The sequence below is a fragment of the Parambassis ranga genome, chromosome 1 (assembly GCF_900634625.1).
Source record: "Parambassis ranga chromosome 1, fParRan2.1, whole genome shotgun sequence".
Lineage (NCBI taxonomy): Eukaryota > Metazoa > Chordata > Actinopteri > Ambassidae > Parambassis > Parambassis ranga.
Window position 1 is genome coordinate 22,804,821 of NC_041022.1, and position 20,364 is coordinate 22,825,184.

At 41.0% G+C, this 20,364-nt stretch overlaps 1 protein-coding gene across 1 annotated transcript; it reads right to left on the reverse strand.

Annotated features, from left to right (window-relative positions):
• Positions 1 to 4,826: 4,826 nt before the first annotated feature.
• hoga1 (4-hydroxy-2-oxoglutarate aldolase 1) lies at positions 4,827 to 20,364 on the reverse strand. Its single transcript, XM_028411769.1, has 8 exons — positions 20,233 to 20,364; positions 19,778 to 20,058; positions 18,170 to 18,298; positions 15,885 to 16,012; positions 15,513 to 15,647; positions 10,585 to 10,681; positions 6,428 to 6,561; positions 4,827 to 5,172 (listed from the first exon to the last, which is right to left on the reverse strand). The coding sequence occupies exons 2-8, from the start codon at positions 19,995 to 19,997 to the stop codon at positions 5,023 to 5,025; spliced, it is 993 nt and encodes a 330-aa protein (XP_028267570.1). The 5' UTR covers positions 19,998 to 20,058; positions 20,233 to 20,364; the 3' UTR covers positions 4,827 to 5,022.

A 20,364-nucleotide genomic window follows, 5' to 3' on the forward strand; every position in this document is an offset into this window, starting at 1 on the left:
CGCTCCATGAACAGGAGTGAGATACAGACTGCCTCACCCCCCCCTTCCCCCCATGTGCCCACAGGGGGTGGAGGCATTGCTCCGGCCGCAGGTCTAAGATCCTTTAATTGTGATCAAAGGGATGCCCTTGACACAGCTCAGGCAGTGCAGGAGCAGCACGGTGGGGCGTGTCGCCTCCGTGTGGCCACCAAAAGTCACTGCAGCTCAGGCCAAGATGAAGAGGAGGAGAGAAGATCCTCAGCGGAACCTTTTTCAACTTTTGAAAATGTATTTATTGAGCTTCAAGACAATTTAAAACTGAAGGAATCAAATGTTAAGAACACTTGCTGAATAAGTCAATAATGCATTAGTGCACTTAATACAAAATTTGGTGCTCTCCTGTGTCTGCCTCTGAAGGAATGAAAGGTTTTGCAGCCGGTCACACACATTTATTTAAACTCTTATTGAGATTTTGTAGGTCTTTGTCAAAAATCTGCAGCACAGTGAGTTCCTTTGAAAGAAAATCCTTGAGAAGGTTAATAACATGACTGCAATGTCTTTCATACTTGACGACATCAGAGGCTCAATCCATTGCTGTGATCTTTAAAAAAGAACAAGGCTGCTGACCTGCCTTTACAATCGACTGTTTTATTTCTTCAAATTACAGGTGGAACTAATAACTTCAAGGCCCAACTACCCAGTGTGTTTTATCTATTAGCTCTGTTCAATTAAATGAAAGCGAAAGAGGTCACAGCTAGCACAAAACACACAGAATCATTACTAACTCTACAGAATCACTGAACTTTGTACACACTTTTAGTGTGATTCAGCCTCAGTAACCTCATTAGCTGCTGCTATCGGCAGCTAAACAGCTCTAATGTTATGACCAGCACAGACACCTTTCCGTCAGAACCAGCAGAACCTTCTTTAGCAGCTCATCTGTTGGATGGCTCACAGCCCAACATGGATCTTGACCACCCATTAACCCTGTTACCGCTTCACTGCGTTACCAGCCCACAAGAGCTGCAGGTCTGCAGATGCTCTCACTCGGTCATCTTGCCTTTTACAGTTTGGTCATTGTCCAAGTGGCTCAGGTCCCTCTGCTGTCCACCTTTCCTGCTGTTTACCTTTCCCCCTTATTATCAGTGTTATTCACTTCAGCAGTGCTTATAATGATGTGGCTGATCAGTGTATGTTCAGAGAAATCACTGCACACTGCCTGCCTCACAGCAAAAAGGCAGAAATAGATATAATGCTATTCCATGTGAAATCATCAGCCGGATGCCCCCCTCAGATATTTTTCAAAAAACTGTACATGTACATCTATTAATATATATCACTATCTATATATGAAAGAGTTTCAGGTCTGTAAGTGTAGCCATTTGTAATAGGTACATTATTTTTCTTAGTTTTTGGCTGATTCGCTTTTGGCCAGGTTTAAGCTTTTCCAGCATGGCCCCCTGCTGCATAGGGCTAACTTTTCCCATATAATCCAAACATTTAATCACCTCATTATGATAGTTTACTTTCAGTTCAGCCTATATTCTTATCCAGTCTCGCTAAATAATTTTCCAAAGCAGGTTCTGACAGTCATGTCACTTATGAGAGACGTGTTAGAATGAATCAGGAAATCACATCATCAATTATGATAATTCTCAAAGGAGATCAAGTCACAACACGTTTTGAAAAGAGAAAACTTACCATGTCTAAATATGGCTTCGAATTAAGCATAATTTGCACCTTGATGGTAATAATGCCAAAAACAGCAATTAAATAATTTGCAGTAGACTTTCATTTGACAGAACTTCTATAGATATAATATTTCTTATGCTGGGTGTGATTTACTATCTGTTATATTTTAAAAAAACACCAATTTGAACTAAAGAAATGAACAAAAGATATTGAGGAGCAGCTAACACTTGATTCTTTGGGTTAAAAGCATAGAGTCACTGTAAGGTTTTTAAGCTGGCAGATGTAAATAGTCTGGCATAATGGTACCACATTAAAAAAAATCTAAGCTTAGCACCAAAACCATATTCATGCCACATCATGCTGAGATATGTGAGATCATGTGGAAAAGATGTGAAGTAGCTGGATTAGTGTCAACATGGTCCAATTTTGAAAATAGAACATTTTTATAAAAATGGAAAAAGACAGCATATGAAAATACTAAGGCGAGATAATATACTTGTGGTATTTCCTTGTAGAGACATATAACCACTATAACTGTACCAAATATCAACTCTCCATCTTGCATATTTACAGACCAGTGATGCATAAACGTTGAAACCAGAGCTACGAATCCTGCTGATTTTACCATATATGTCACCATCTCATACTGTTTTTTTTTTGTGGTCCTTTGGAAATATTTCTGTTGCTGTTTTTATGATTATCTTTACACTGTCCACTGCAGGTTCTGTTACTGCACTGTGTGGTTCTATGATAAATCATAGGCTAAATCTTTTTCTTCTTTTTAACACACATGCCTGACACACTGAGCTGATGTAAGAAGAAACAAATATTTCCAGAAAAGTTGCTTAAAGTGTGACTCAAGGTTTAATGTGTGTGCATGTGTGTATGAAAGCAAAGGAGGATGTAGTAATAACTTTCTACAATGATGAATGAGTCTAGTCAAAAACAGATTTTAAAGTATCTGAAATCATTGATCATTTAGCACTGAAGTGATAAAAGCAAATAAAAGCAAAACATTTCAGACCTTAATTGTCTCTCAAAAGCAGAAATTGCCCTTGAAACACAGAAATATGAGCTTCGATTCACTTCAAATCTCTGGAATGATGGGAGCAGCTGCCGATTTCTGAAAACTGCGCTGAGAGCTTTCCTCTGTGCTGCGTCCTTGTCACACAGAAACACGGCGCATCCCTTCTTTATGATCCAATAAGCATTTCTGAAAATATCTCCTGCTAAGAAAGGTGCTAATTGGACTCCCGGTAAGATAAAAGCAAAGAAACAGCTATGTGAAAAAGCCAAAGGCTCCCATTGCTATGGTTACCTGCTACACTTGGCTTTAATTGCTGTAATTATGGTTTTTAACTTTTTCACTTCAAAGAGTGTTCTGTGGAACTATGACTGATCTGAAATCTTTCTAAAAACTTTTATTGTCAGTATTTAAGAGTGAGATCAGACGGTTAATCAGACAGCACTCCTTACCCCTGTGGTGATAACAAACATCTACAACCTTTAACAAGAAAAACACATAATAATCCTGACAATATTATATATAAATTAAACGGCCAATTTAAGTCAAACTTTACCAGGAGCATTGACAGTTTAGATCCTGTTCTCTCCCACTGGGATTTTCTGGGGTTATTCAATATGAGGCTACAATTACCACTGGCTTTCACACAGTAGATGCCTTTTCTGAATAATACCAGAGCTCTGCTGCTGCTTGTTGGTGTGTTAAATGCTGTGAAGCCCCTTGTAGTGTGACATAATACTTATACAACTGTATTTAAAAAGCTGGAAAAATCCAAAGTTTTAAATATGTCTTTTTTTAACCCCTTTTGTTAAAAGCATGCTGGACATTGCTCAAACATTTGAACTCTCTGAACTTTATATATAATATATTTATTAAAGGTAGGGTAGGAGATTTTGAAAACTCAGTGAGAGTCGGCCAGATTTTTAAAGTAAACACACGCCCCTTTCTCTCGGCGCTCACCCTGAAGCCACGCCTCCCAACCAGTCTGTGACTTCGGCCATCATGCACGTACCTCTCTGGTGCGCGCAGAGCAGGAAGAGAGTGACAACCAACCAATACTCTGTGCAGGGGCGCCTCGTAGGATTGGCTGATGTTTTTAGTGTTTTATAGCTTCCACAGATGATTCATATTCTTCGTTTTAAAGTGAAACTGCCGAACTAATTGGTTGCTATCGGATTGTAAAGAGAAGTTACACTAATTTAACAAGAAGTGCATCAGAATGAACTCTCCTACCCTACCTTTAAGTCTTTGTTTTGGCTGATTACCAAGAGACTTGACTGTAGATCCAAGTCAAGTCAAGAACCCTACAATGTTGCAAACCATACAAAATCCATCCATCCTCCGATGCTTTGTCCTGTTCGACAGGGGGCTGGAGCCTATCCCAGATGTCAATGGACAAGAGGCAAGTACCTCCCTGGACAGGTCCCCAGTCTGTAGCAGGGCTCACATAGAGATGAACAACCACTCAACCTACAGCCAGATTAGAGTCCCCAGTTAGCCTAACATGCAGGTCTTTAGTATGCAGGTGGTTGCCGGAGCACCCAGACCTGCAGGAACTGATTCATTCCATTCAGTAGTTTGTGTTGACCTGTTAAAATACTTTTTAATTCAAGTTATTGTCTTTGTTGTCCAATGAACAAACTGAAATCAATTACATGAAGCGCAGGTCCAAACACTGCAAGGGATCACCGTGTTGCAACAGTGATAACTAAGAACTGAATGGGCTGTGGCCCTGAGGACCAAGGGGGTCCCTGCAGTATATAACACTGGCAGCAAAACCTCAGACCACAGAGATTCCCAACAACAACATGTAGGTGTGTGTTTGGAGCCAATGTCTCCACCATGCACGGAATACTGCACATACATGATGCTACCACTGAATGTTCACTATGCAATACACAGTAATTCAATGGGCACAGTCTGATTTCACCATTCACTGCTGTCAAACCACTCCAAACTAACAGGAAACTGTATTTACTGTAAATGGTCTGTTACTGTCCGAACACTTAAACTTTGCTGTTGTTGAGAGAAACATGTTAACTCACACACACACAACTGTCTGCATGAATAGGAGTTCTAAAGAATAAAAATAAAAGCATTTTTCCTTCGAAGTTACAGTAAAAGCAAAGCATCTGTGCCTAAATATTTATTTATTGTTGTACAAAGAACAGACTTATATCTATAGCTGATTAACAGCAAAAGACACTTTGAAGTTGACCTTCAAATCAACTTGTAATTTTTTTTTGACAGTTTAGATTTTTCCTGGAGACCAGTGTTCCTCCCCTGTTCCTCCCACATACATACATACACACCCTGCCTGGGTCACCTCACAGCCACCCATTGGAGGAGAAGTCTCGCCTCAGCTGCTGAATCTCGGTCTCTGTGAGCGCTTGAAGAGGTGATCGACAGACGCCGCCATGGAAACCAAACCACTCCATCGCCTGCTTAAGGGCAGGAACTCCCAACTTCCTGGTCACCTAGCAACACAGAGCTCCAATCAATCTCCTACACCCCCAATATGAACAGCTTCATGAATAATGACACCTAAAGACACAGTGGGTATTTGTGTGCAGTGTGTGCGACTCCATACTGAAGTGAAGCTGGGTGCTGAGGATGTGTAGGTGGTGCAACTGCTGTTAGGGCTGTGACATTTAACACACCTTAACAGACCCGCTTGTAGCCTGAAGCACACTCAGCAGCATCTCACTTAGGCTCAGAGCACAACAACTCTGACATTTGACTTGGTGGTGTTAGGTGCAAAGCCTTGTGTAATTTACTGTCTGTTTGACTCTTATATACTGTAGAAGACACACTGCTCTACTTGGTAATATGTTCAGGTTTATGTGAAAGCAGCTATCAAAGAATGCTGACCGTGAGTTAAGATAACAATAAAACTATGTGCCCATAGGTGCTTTCACCCACTGTTGAGTTTAGTTTTCGCCCGTGGTTTTAGCATTAATCAGGTTAAAATCAGGTTAAAATAACCTAAAATCACCTTAAAACACAAATTCAGAACATCAAACACATTTCACAAGAAAAACTTTTTCCCTCTCCGCTCGTCATTTTCTGCTACACACAATTCCCAGCCCCCATAAACACATGGAGATGCGGCCATAGAAATACACACTGTTCTGCTTTCAAGGACTGAAATATCGACCTCATGTTACACTTCCCTGTGGACAGACTGGAGCTCCACATATTGATATGTAACTGTTATAGATATGTAAGTATTTGCATTTTACAGCCTCTACAAACCAGTTTTCACACTAGCCTGCATCTGTAAAAGCCTGCAGATCATCCAGAAAATTAGCTGAATATCTGTCACATGACTGCTGGCTACAGGTGAATCAGTCCTTTTGTCACACTTCTATCTGCCCTGGGTATCACGTACTGTTTCTGAAGTCTTCCCAATTGTTTTGTTTATGTGTGGGGGCATGTGGGCCAAGGTGTTTTTTTCCCATCAAGATGTTTTTTTAGACGTGATCATGTTCACGAGGATGAGACATCTCAAAAAACATAATGCTTCCGGCCATTGCAGTCGCCAGTGTGCACATGTAAAAATCTGTGTTGTTTTCTTGGCCCTTGTAAGGTTCACTGCAATCAGCGAGAGTATTTCAGGCTTATTTTATTATGTATCTCTGAGAAATGTGACTAAACCTCCAGTCTGTCACCATTTGTGGGAGTTGGTGTCTGAGGAGCGGTGGATAAAAGCGTGTAGCAGATGGTACTCACGGCAGCATTGGGCTCGATGAGACGCTGCTGCAGGACTCTGGCTTCCTCCCAACGCCCGGACACACACAGACGCTCCAACTCACACAGCTCCTGGCCCAGCACATTAGCCAGCGCACACACTCCTCCAATGGCACCTACAGTGACACACAGCACAGACCAACACTAATCAACATAAAGAAGGTTATTAAACCGAAAGGTTTTATCCTGAGAATTTCTGGTATTGTTTAAAAATCAAACCTCCATCACTGTCGTGCATTCACACTTCAGCTGTCAGTACACAGACACACATTGTTTGAAAAGCAACAGCCTGCACTTCTTCGTCTATCCTGCTCTCTTACTGTCAGATCAACGGAGCTGCACACTGTATGTCTTTTCATTTGCAGATGTAGATACAGACACATTTTCCCAGGCAGGGAGATATAATGGCCTTTCAGTGTGACATGTCTGAGGAAAGACAGCCTCCCCCCCGCGGCGTTGGAGTTGCTGCTGCTGTCTGCTGATAGATGGGTTTTCTGTCTGATGAATGTTTCTGTGGCCTGCCAGCAGTCCGACTGCATGGCTGACAGCAGCTCACCTAACGCCGCTGACTGACGGACAGGCAGGCCTGCCTCCTCACCACGCTCAGATTCAACAGGTCACACTAACGTACACTAATAAAAAGGTTCAGAAAAGCAGGACTGATATTAGATTTGTATGATCATAGCCAAAAAATTCACAGCAGGACTAGGGCTTTCAGTCAAATGAAACATTAATTACACATTGTTTATTAGTTCTAAGCACCATTAACAACATGGAATTGGATAAATATTCTTACTATATGGAAATATGTTACTATGATGAATAGACCAAAACAATGTCATACAGTGCTCATAATATTCTCCAGAACTTCAAAGCTGCTGTCTACTATAAAAACACGGGTGTAACTCCCCCTCTCCATCAGCCTCGTCTGTCACCTGCTGCTTCAGCAGCTCCATTTCTGAAAATATTTTTCTATCATTATTTGGATAAAGGGAGCAACACAGGCAGCAATAAAGTTAAGTGTGTAGCAAGCTTCTAAATGAGATAATGAGGGAGGAGGACTAATGAAGCTGTTCTCTCACCATGGTATAATAAACCAATAAACAAGAATCATAATAAGAATAAATATATGATAAAGTAAAATAATATATAATAAAAAGGTGATTGTCAATGTGCGGTATATGGTTAATGGGAACTGCTTTGCTAATGAGTTGGATAATATTTGCCAAATTTAGTGTTGTGTTAATGAAGATATCTCATCAACAGTCTGGTCTCAGTTTTTAGCTCTTCTCCCAATTACTGGTTGAGAAACATGAAAAAAATGCTGTCACACTATGTGATCAAGATTCTCAAGCAATTACTCCAACATATATGCGAGACCAATTAGCTAGAACTACTGCCAGCTCAGCCAAAGTTGTGAGTCTGTAGATTTATAAACTTCTGTTGTGTGTCTGAGTGAAATGTAAGACAGGTGGGTCTGCACCAGTCTGCACAGAGTAGAATAGAATATAGAATAGATACTTCTACATTCTATTCTATCATTGAAGGGTGATGAGAGCATTAATCTGGACATCCAACCTTGAACACACTGACATGGCCACATTTTCATATCAATCACTTGCTGCACACCGTGTCAGTCTCACACTCACTCAATGCAATTACTCACATATTTTAGTAATGGAGATGAGAACATGTCAGGGAGCAAAGATCACAGAGCCGTGGGAGGCTGTGTGTGTTTGACAGGGCTGGCAGTGGGAGAACATGACTCATTAGGTTCTTGAGCATCACACTGATGTCTGCTCCCAGACGTGTTATCTAATCCAAACATACAGTATGCTGTGCATGGCTGACATACTGAGCAGGTACAAGACATCAGGTGGAACACTGCTTATGCTTTATCATTTAACTGCATGTGTCTTTACTGCACATGGGAAACAAAAGGGACCTGAGCAAAAACACTAGCAGCAGGACAGGAATAAGAATCTGGATGTTTGTGTCTTTGTTTACTGTCCATACTTCAAATGAGTCAAGCTTCATAATGACCTAAAACACTGCACTAATAAACAATAGGCAGAGGACATCGTGCTTAGAGTAGTGCTTACTGGCCCTGAATTTAACTAGATGAGTAAATAGGGTATTGGATAATGATGTGGATCCCTGAGCTTTGTGTATCAGTTTATACTGATACTCATAATGCAGATATTGCGACACGCCATCGAACGAGTTGCCGTGAATTACCTCCATGCAGCTGACTTTTTGGCTCACTCCATGTTGTTGCTCTATGCTTCTGGTGTGAGTCAAGTCTACCTGTGCTACTGTAGCATTACATGTTACAAAAATAGAAGTGAACTGAAGAGATCGCCCCCTATAGATCAGCACCATTATCCAATACCCTAACTACTTATCTAGTTCAAATCAGAGCCAGCATCCAATACTGATAATAAACTGGTGCACGAGTATTTACAACCATTTGTCTAACTGAGATGGGTGGACTTTGTGTGTTGGAAATAAATCTACATTTAACATTTTAGATGTCTGTCTATAATTAGCTTCAAGCACAATGTGATGCGTTCGGGTCAGCAGATAAAAATGTTTAGGAGGAAGTGATGTAACCTTCTGTGCTGGTGCACGTCATTAGTATTCTGTTGATGTGATGAAGTATAAATCAAGCCTGACTCTTAACAAGCAACATGCTATCTTCCTACTCCTCCTGGCTGTCAATCATTCCAGATGTGTCACATCTGGACGTTTCATACATTCAGTCTGTCCTCTGAGTCTTTTATGTGTTTACACATTCACTCTGGAGCAGATTTACTCAAGGTGAACACAACTGCAGCAGGAACTGTTTTTAATCAATGTGCTTTGATAATAAGAAGAACATTTCATGTGGAGACGACATTGTGTGTTTGCCTTCACGCCTCACTGCTCTCCAGCTTCGCTCATGTCCACAACACATCAGTCTCATCCTTGCTATGAAAAATACGGGCTTTCTTTTCTTTCTATAACAAAAGCAGTGCTATTGTCTGAGCTGAAAATTAAAAAAAAAATAAAAATATTTAAAAACATTTTGGAGGAACCCTGCTTTTTGGAATGACTTGACTTTAGGCTATTTTTTTAATATATTAAGAGCCAAGCAGAACAGCAGCTTTTGGACTGTAGAGTCTCTGACTCGTATCATATTTTCAGCAGAAAGATCTTTACTGACATCTTTAATTTGTCAGCCACTTTGTGCCTCACCCCATTTCTTGCTTGTGATACTTGTGCACCTCTGTAGTGAATTCACTTGTGTGTGTGTTTTTCCAGTTGTTATTCCCTTTCACACAGCCTGTTCAATGCCAGGTAAGTGGTGTCTGACTGGATCTGTGGAGTCCAAACTATTTAGAAAATCGGTGACCTTCTCCAGTCATGAGTGATACTGCTGCAGATACACAGAACATTCTAAAGGACTGTGCCTCTGAGTACAGAGTCTTTGTGAGGTGAGAATGGGCAACAAAATGTTTTTTATTCAACTTTTAAACTTGTTTAACAAATTTAACAGTAAATAAAAGTTGTGTTTTCTAATTCAGATTTACCCAATATCTTTGAAATGACATATTTATGGCAGGTTTGGGAGCTAATCACAGTTATTGAATTGGTTTCACCCTGTGCTGTTTTCAGTGTCTTACAATGCTAACCTGCCCCCAACCTTTATTGGAGGCGTATTTAATTAGTGAATCTATTTAGCTCAATTTCAGCTCAGACGTTGAGCTGCAGACATGAAAACATAACACCATTAAAGTTTACCAATTATACTCTGATGGAGTTCTCATTTCATGTCATTTTCATACTTTTGCTAATTGCTTTTGCTAATTTCCAGTGAAATCATAACAGTAGTCTGGGAGGTGGGAAATTCATCCAAGAAAAAGCCACTAAAGAGAGCTGAGACTGTGAAATACAGCACGGAACATGAGCAGGAGGTGAAATCTGAAGGTTTGTGATGACACCTGGCACTAAGCAAAACTAGATAATTGTTTACACTTGTGATTGCACCTGACATGAAAAATATACAAAAACATCATGTCTTCATGTCTTCACTGCGGCTGTGGATGAAAGGAAAATGCTGTCAACATCTCTGTTAGTCCTATTTTAAGGGTTCTTACCAACACAATAGGCAGCCATTAGAAACCCTGCTGAGCCCGCTAAAACCTGGAAATCCTGCATCTTGGTTTTGTGAACAATCAGGCCGATCCGTGTGATCTGAGGAACATGTAAAAAAGAGACAGAGAAAGAGAGTTAAAAAAAAAGAAACAGATCAGTTTGCTTGTCATCGCCTCTCCCTGCTGTCAGAGCTAATATCTGCTTCAGTATTTTAATCCCAGGAGAAGCTGTCACAAAAGACCCCGACAAACTCAACATCTCACACTGTAAACAAATCGCTCAAATTAAGACCAGCATCATGTCTTCACGAGCTGAAGCTTTTGGGAGGAGGGAATCATTCAAGATCCAAAACAGAAGGAGGAGGAGGAGGAAGAGAGAAAAACAGACAAGTCCCATGTGAGGATAAAAAAGAGGAATCAACTTCAAAAGATGAGAAGTAAAGGGAGGGGGGAGGAAGGAGAGGCTCATGAATAACTGACGAGCTCTCTATTTTATTTTGCCTCTTTTGTCAATCCAGATATATGAAGTGCACAATCCAAATAAACCTGAAATGTTCAAAGGGAGTGTAAGACTCCGCAGGGAGAACCCGCAGCCTCTGGTTTCAGCCTCCATCAGCGCTACAGAGGAGGCTCTATTTATAACTGCCGACTGTCAATCAGTTTCCTCACATCAGTCATTTCAAACACGCAGAACTGTAATCAATCAGTCAGTCAATCAGGTTATAGGAGCTCCCGCTGGTCTCCTGAAAGCTTGAGCTCTCTGGCTATTTAGATAGAGCTCCCCAGTGGGAAAAATAACACTGCAGCAAGCCCCGCTGACAGAAACGCTCATTATTCGCTTTTATTTTTTAAGTCTCATTATTGTCATTAGCCTGCAGTGTGCAACTTGAAGGCACAGGGGCGCTTAACCCTCTGCTGCATGAATTATGAGCGAGATGGGGTTCTAATCATTTTTCACAGATCAAACGGGACTAATAATCCAGTACATTTTTGTCACTTAAAAGGCTAGCACTGTGTCACATTGGTACTAAATATGGCATAAAGATGGATGTAGCAGCTGACGGAGTCACTTCCTGGTTTGCACAGCAGCAGAACTGAAGCTGTTTTGAATCACTTTATCTTCGACGCCATCTTTTCCAGCTGGACCCATATGTGCAACTTGAAAGAGAAGAGTTTCACACATTTATGCACATATACTAATGTATAGTGGCGACTTAATTAATTTAGCTGCTCATAATTAAAGACAGTGACAGCACATGATGTGTGGTCCACTCGTCTTTACTTCAAACGGGGGAGCTGTCACACACAAGTGACGGTTTATTAGCAGCAGTTAAGCAGTGATATTTATTTGGCCTATAAACTCAACCTTAAGCTTCTTCACAGCTGTTGGGATATTACAATATGTTGCTGTATACAGTTAAACTGTGGCTCCTCTCTAACATTATGTAGTCACCACAGCGGCAGCAGCAGGGTCTGTGGGACATCTCCAAAGACACTAAGAGAGCTGTGCACATTTAAAAAAAAATAAAAAAAAGACACTGTGCTTTTCACTTCAGACAGGTGAGCTGTCACACAGCAGGAGGCAATATATTAAAATTAATCAAATTTGTTATCTTAATCAACACTGTATGTGTTTGTGACAGTTGACAGCAAAATTAACAGCATTAGTTGGAGTCGCATTATGTGAGTGATCGCGGCGGTTTTTCTGATGTGAGCTGTAAAGACGTGACTATAAATGCTCCCGGCTCTCTTGCAGGGATAAATAATAGAATTGGCGTTGTAATTACTCCACTTAGAGTGAATAATTGTTTGGATTGAACAGACAGGTTGATCTTAGCCAATGTGCAGGGCGATGACGCCTCGTCAAAGCGCTCTGTGGATTCACACAGTGCATATGCAGGAACTTTAAGTCAACACCCACAGAGTGGGCAGGAGGAATCCGATTAGTGGAAGATGAGGAGATGAAATGAAACCTTAATGATCCCTATGGGGGGATGTTAAAGCAACAAATACCCTTAAATACATAACAGGAAAGATGAAAGCTGTGCAGATGATGGTTTGAAACGTTTCTCCTGCTGGAGGCCTAATAAATGACAAATCCTGATTCAACTGTGTGATGTGACTCAACATCCCAGCTGTAGCACTCAAACGTTCAATATAATAATATTTATTTTTACCCACTAATTCCCACACACAGACAGAGCTGACTGCTGTCAGTTTTTAACATCAATATATGTGCTTAGAAAATAAAAGCACAGCTCAGATTACTGCAGCTGTTTTGTGAGTCAAAAATATAAACAGACTGATAAACAAGCTGTAATAAATATAAACAAATAATAATAATAATAATCAGCCAGCTGTGAACTGTACCTACATATATATACCATTTTGTACCAACATATGGGTCCATTCACAGTCCAACAAGAGAGGAAGAAGTAGCAGAGCTGCTGTGATGCTCTGCTGGATAGGTTGCATGATCCTAAATGATATTAGGCAGAGGTGCTCAGCCAAAAACAAACCACAGCTACTACTAGACCAGGCATGGGCCACATAAGCTCTCATAAAAAATAAATAATATTTCAGTAAGTATCTACTTTGAGTGTGCGGTAGAGGCATGTTGAAGCACCTCACTGCACACACACTGCATAGCAGTGTTAGTTAGCTTTACACTAATGGAGAAAACCATTAGAGTTAAAACTGGTTAAAAAGTAAAGAATGCACTGTGGTCACACCTGCATGCACCACGGAGCTCCTGCACACTTTACCGTACATTTCAGCATAGTTGTGCACCGCGTTTTTAAAGAAAGAGTGGGTGTCATTGGTAATTCTGTGCTTAACAGCTGAATTTTGTTGCCTTGAGTTCGTTTTTGGAGCGATTTTTTAATTCCACTAATCTAGGTAGCTGCTGTGTTTACATCAACTCTGTGCTAGTATGCACATAACTAGTGGAGTGGTGGATCTACTCCATAGTTAATGTCTTCTTTGCTTTGTCTTGCTGACTGCTCCATACTCTGCTCCTACAGTGTTTTATTGTATGTGTAATTATGATGAAGGTATCTCAGATGTTTAACGAGTAAAAAACCACAAAAAAAACGCATTACTCCTTAAAGATCTGTTGAACATTTCCAGGACACTGCTGCTGCACTGCTGTTGCAATTTCCAGTGAGAAAATGGTAATATGTACTCACACTAAGTCCACTTTGGCTTTGCTTAAGTACTTCCATGTCTCCTGCTGCACTTCATACTGTGACTCCACTACATCTTAAAGGAAAGTACTCCATTTTTCACTCCACTACATTATTGTAGTGGGCATCCCTGTTTTGTTTATCTGGTGAACACACACACACACCATGCTAGTGACACCATAAATATTCTTGCCAACAATTTCACACTATTCCTCTGATCTACAGGCGGTCCTAACACACCATGAAACACATCGATGCCGGAGGAAGAAGCCTGCCAGGTAGTAAACACAGACAGCAGGATCTTCAACTCTTCATAAAGACCACACATTGAATGTAAAAATAATTATTATCTTAAGATCTCCCTACAGAGGTTTTTAGTGCAGCTTCAGTTAACTGCCAGATATACAAACATGATTTTTATGGAAATTATCACTAAGATTCAGTTCAGTATAAAAGGCAGTGGAAAGGAAAGTTCCAAATAGTGGCTGCTGCGATTCAAACTTTCAATAACACGTCTGTCCACATCGGAGTCTGCTGGAAAAAACAGGCTGTAAATGTGTCCATGACTCTCTGCACACCCTGCTGGAAAATGCAGACAGTCACACGTAGCTCTGTTTGGCTCTTATGTGCAAAATAATCCTTCTGATTCTTGTCTGCTGTCCTGAAATTGGCCCTTTGCCCTGTGTTTTCTGTGTTTCGTCCTCATCACGCCTACAACCCAGCCTGTACTTGAACTACACCCACACTGCTGTCTCCCAGCAAGTGGACAAACATGTTATTTCCCAAATCACAAATCCATTTGCAACTTCTTGCAAACACTTCCCACACAGACAGAAAGGTATTAAGAGCCTGACAAGAGCAAACTGTCCCCTTTTTTTCCAAACCAGTAACAATCAAAGCCTGCAGGGAAAACCTGCTCACACTTTACTTGTTAGGTTCTTTAAAAAGTTGCCAGTCTTCCCTGCAGCTGTGGGTTTACTGAAATCCAACAGCTGCTATGAACGCAGTGCTGTTTCTATTGACACTGAAAACAAAACCAAGAGAAATAACTCAAATGTAGGTGGTGATGAAATAAAGCAGTGCTGATCATCAGCAGGCTGGGTTTTCTCACTTCATTCATGCTTTGATTCACTATGGGGGCTGTGATTCAGGTCTGATACTCTGACACAGTCCCATTTCTAAAAAGGGAAATCTAAATTCTAGGCTTAATGTTATTTAATGTGATCTTTGGAGTACTTTGCTTCCTGACTGTGTAAACATAACTTCTCCATCATCATCGCTTCAAAGGACAATCCTTTATGATACCACATTTGTAATGCAGCTCATATTTCTAGGATTAGGCATCATGCTAGCAGTGCAGCAGGTCCAAACGTATTAGATAACTGTCATCATTTGATTGGACAGATGTATCACTCACTGGGCCCTCATTAGAAACTCACTTCAGATTTGCAATCATGCCACATGCTCGGGAAACATCCATCTACTCCTGACACTTTTTCTTTGTTAAAATCTCCACGACGCTCAGATTGCTTGCTTGGCAAAATGTGGTCTGACCCAATCAATGTCCTTTCACAGAGAAAACAGATCTGATGAGATGTGCTTATCAAATATCATGCAGTAAACAGGATTCAAACCCTGATACGTTACACGGAGACCTGCGGCTCTGTCAGTTCGCACAGAGGTAAGGTTTCTCCTTTCTTTCTGACTCACAGATTACATAAAAAATGCAGCAGAGGTGTTTCTTACGTCTCCCCCGCTGTCTTTAAGGCCCAGGATGTTTGGGTGCTGAGAAAGCTGCAGCACTGCGTCTACTGGCAGCTCCAATCCAGTGTTGGCCGGCACGCTGTACAAAACCACCGGCACCGGGCTGCTGTCAGCCACCTGCAGGGGAGAAACACACACCACACCAAAAGTGACGTTCTCACTTCGTCTCTACTGTGAAGTGCTATTCTAGTGATTTTAAAATATCATTAATACATTTAAAACTAAACTACCACAGGGCCTCAAAAACCTACATCACAGGAGTGTGGTATATGAGTAAACTGTGAGATTAGTTACATGCATTTAAGGTTTTACAGCCCTAATACATGTAAGTGTGTGTTAGCACTCCCAGCTGACCTTTGTGAAGTGGCTGATCAGAGCGCAGCTGTCCATCTTGCCCTTGTAGAAGCATGGTGTCACCACAAGGACAGCATCCGCTCCGGCTGCCGCCATCTTCTCCGTGAGCCGCACCGTGGCTCCGGTGGCTGAGGAAAAATCATGACTTAAGATATATATAACTTTCTGAACAAACACACACTCGGGCTGTGTCAAACTTTATGAAGACAGACAAAAAAAATGATTTTCAATTAATATATAAGAACAAATACAGGAATGGCCTCCATTATCAGCATTATGTATATGGAAGAAAGCTAAACAAGGAAAAGGGCAAATACATTACACCTGTGTCCTTGGGATATTGTATAAAAACATATAGAGAATATGGAATAATTCATGAGGTGTGAACCCAGGTTTCTTTACATCAGCAGTGAATGGAGCAGCTTTGTTCTGACAGTCTTAAGACATCCTTTAATTTACTCTTAGATTCAATAGGTTTCTCACAGATAATAGTAAATGAACCCACACACTGTCATATTCACACCCCCGATGTGGTTCTCATCTACGGCCTAGAGACTGAGAACCTGCCCCTCAAAACCCTCTCCTTTCAGACCACTCACTTATAACTTTTGAACTAACTCTTGAAATTGATTGCTTTGTCAACAACACTGCAGCCATGTTACACACAGGTTAAGATATGGTTACCCCACTGAAAAAGAAGGTTACATTCATAGGAGGCTAGCTCCATATAACTCTGAAGCAGGTATCGACACAGATGGAGGAAGTGGTACTCCTTCACATCGGTTGAATCTCAGAGGGCCTGGAGAGATTAAAAAACAAATAAAAAGCCAGAGCAGCTTATTATTCATCATTAATAGAACAAAACAAAAACAACCCGCGCTTTTTCTTTAACACTGTAGCACGGCTGACAAAGAGTCGGAGCTCTGTTGAGCCTTGTATTCCTGCAGCTCTGAAGCTTCTTTCACCAATACAATCACTAACATTAGAGAAAAAAAATAATCAAGCTCTCCCCATGACAGCCAATATACTGCCATCTTTAGAAACCTCCTTTAGTACTAACCCACCTCTGACAGTTTCCGGCCCCTGAGCACTGAGCTGACCTCCAGCATTAACAAATCTAACCCAACTACATGTCTCTTAGACCCCATCCCAGCTAAGCTCCTCCAGGATGTTATTCCTCAAACCTTCACTTGACCCAGACATCTTAGCAAACTACAGGCCGATCTCCAACCTCCCATTTGTTATATCTTTCTAAGATATTGAGGGTATCAAGTATGGCTGCAAGTCAGTTAACTGATCACCTACATAGGAAGAGTCTGTCTGAAGTGGTTTCAGAGCCCACCACAGCACAGAAACCTCTCTCTGTATCTTTCTGCAGGTCTCTCTCCCTCCACATCAACATGCTCACAAACCCAGTGTCTACAGTCACCACCTGTCTGTGTCATTTACCATGTAGTACTAGTGTAATTAAGTTGAACAACGTAGCAGCTAAAATACATATAAATACATTACATAGTTCCTCAGCATTACAATTATCACAGCCTGTCATGTTTGTCCTTGTGATGTATGATGTTCAGTGTATGTCTCTCTCTCTCTTTCATCCTCTCCTGTCTCTTCTTCTGCTCCTTCACCTGGCTGACCATCAGCAGAGAGATTATCTCTTATGAGCCGGGTTCAAGGTTTCTTCCTGTTAAAGGGGAGTTTTTCTTGTCACTGTCTGCTTGTAAAGCACCTAGAGACAATTTGGATTGTAAAAGATTGTATGCAGATAAATGAACTGAATTGTGTTATTGCACAGCTCTGTCTAAATGTTCGTTAAGCTGCAGCACTGACCAGCCAGTTAGACCATTACAGATTCAGTTTGACCTTATATCAGCCCATAAAAGTAATAATACTTCCAGCTCTGGGACAGGCTGCCTGCCAAACTAACTAAAATCCATCAAACACATAATTCCAGCTTTAGATTCTTAACTTTGAATAAAGCAGTCTAAATAATGTGTGCTGTTATAACTACAGAAATAATTTACTTCATTTAAGAGACATGGGTTTAATTGTTTTTGATTTATTTCAGTTCAGCAGTCTTGATGTGTTTGAAGGGTTTGCACACAATGGACAAATCTGGATTTTTCTATAATAACTGTTGCTAATTGTTTTGGTAATTTAAACAGTGAAACTTCTGCTGACTGATCTGTCACTTATTTTATCACATGAAGCTAATGTTTTCATTCATCTCAGCCAGCCAATAAAAAAACCAGCCTTTTATTCTCTGTGTTTAAGAGACCTACATTCACAGCCCGATCCGGCCATCAGCAGCTTTCCCTTCGGCAACGACCGTCTGACCGCTTTCACCACCTCCACCCGCTCCTCCTCTGTGAGGAACGGATACTCGCCGTTGGAACCCTGAACTACCAGACCTGCAACAACAAACACATTACACTGATTTTGATAAGAAGGTTGTGTAACCTCCTCCCCACTTTCCATCCATCCATTACACCATTATATCTGTCATGGATCCACAGTCACACTGAGAGTAGAGGTTACACCTACAGGAAATATTGTAATGTTCTCCTCTTTTGTTCCTCGTGCAAGACCTTATAATGAGAATATAATACAGGTGTACCAATAGTAATAACAGTAATAGTGCTGAGTGTAATTATTGCAGCAAGAAGGTGGGCAAATAGGTTCAAAGAAATACCAGAGATGTAATAATAGTGCCATTACGAGTCAATGTGCTGACTGACTGTGGGGCACAAAGAAAATAGTGCTACAGCCAACAGCAGCAGAGACAAGATGTTTGCCATCTTTGTGATTTTTTTATTTGTATGTATATGTATTTTTGTTTGTTATACTTGAATGTTTCAGATCATCATACAAATGTAAATATTAGACAGAAATAACACAGATGTAGTTTTTTAATTGAAGGCGTTTATAATATGGGAGAAAACTCCAAACCTACATGGCCCTGTGTGAAAAAGTTTTTTCCCCGCACCACTATGCATATATGATGTTTTACACAAAGGATTTAAGTTCCAATGTCACCTTGTATTATTACTTTGACTAGATGAGGCCGGTGGTAGAAAGTGGATTTAATGTCTTCCAGTACTGTGGTACTTTACATGATTAATTTTATGCTATCTACAGCAGGCTGCCTTGCTACATTCATCCGACAGCTATATAACAAGCTTTTCAAATACAAGAAGTTGTGGATTTTACAGTGGTTTAACCTTTTTACTCTTCTTACAAGTGTAGTTAGAGTAGTTAGCTGCTCCACATAATCATTTTCATTTCAATAAATGTTCAAATCATTGGCTGACCTTCAGAATAACCTGAATAAGTACTTCAGCTCTTAACAGTAACATGCTGCTCTAACAATGATGCTTGGCTTTAAATAATCCAGTCATATACAATATCAGTACCAGTTCTGTCTTCTTTAACGCCATAACTACATTTTGTTGACAATATATTTGTACTTTTACCACGATTTTTATGAAGGATAATTTTTTTGTTATGAGCATTTTTCACCTTATACAGTATTAGTACTTTTACATAAGTTGAATCCCTGAATGGACTGCAGCTGTAGAAGCAGATAGAGTTGTAGTATCAGAAAATAAACACCAGAGAGCGACAACACACCAGCAGACGACGGGGAGTGTGCGCTTTTTCCTGCGTGTTGAACTTCGTCCTGTCAGTCTGCTCCCTAAGCCTTTTGCAAAACAGTATTGAACTTTGTGCGCCTACACTCACCATTACAGCCACACATTTCACTGTATGTTATAGATACCATCGGATTCACTGCCTGCTTCTCCACAGGGCTGTGAAAATAAACCCACAATCTGACTCTGGCTCAACTTTTTATCATCTGTCTTCAGAAACACAGCTTTGTTTTGCCTGACCTTTAAATGGTATCTTGGCATATTTGTGCAGGTTTTCCTCCAGTTTCTGATAGTCCACGTCCTCCTTAACAGTAAACGGGGTCGCAATGGGCGGATAAATCCCGCTGAGGTCCAGCCTGGCAGCAGCAGCAGCGGCATGGCTCTGAGTTCGTGTCCATGCTCTGGGGGGAAGTACTCTGCACCGGGAGCTCAGAGCTCTCCAAGCTCGGACGCACTGCATTGTGAGGCGGACAGAGAGACAGAGCTGCTCGGTGCCTGTGCGCTGGGAGTCTGTGCAGCTGCTGGAAACGAGGACAGTTAATCACTAACCTGCTTCTTCAAATATTGACCAACATTAGCTTGCAAACAATCCACACTCTGCACGTGAACCGTCTCGTTTCATACAAGTGGTAATTTGTCACGTTTGGCTCAGCGCGGTGCGTAAAAGCTGCTTTTTCGTGTACAGTAAGACTTACAGAAGTGAAACTGTAACTCATCTGACACCTGTTGGGCACAACTATCACACGACTTTACAAGTATTGCCGTGCGTCCAATATGCTGCCACAGACCCGGAGCGCCATGAAGCCCCGCCCAGATTCTAGAAGGGC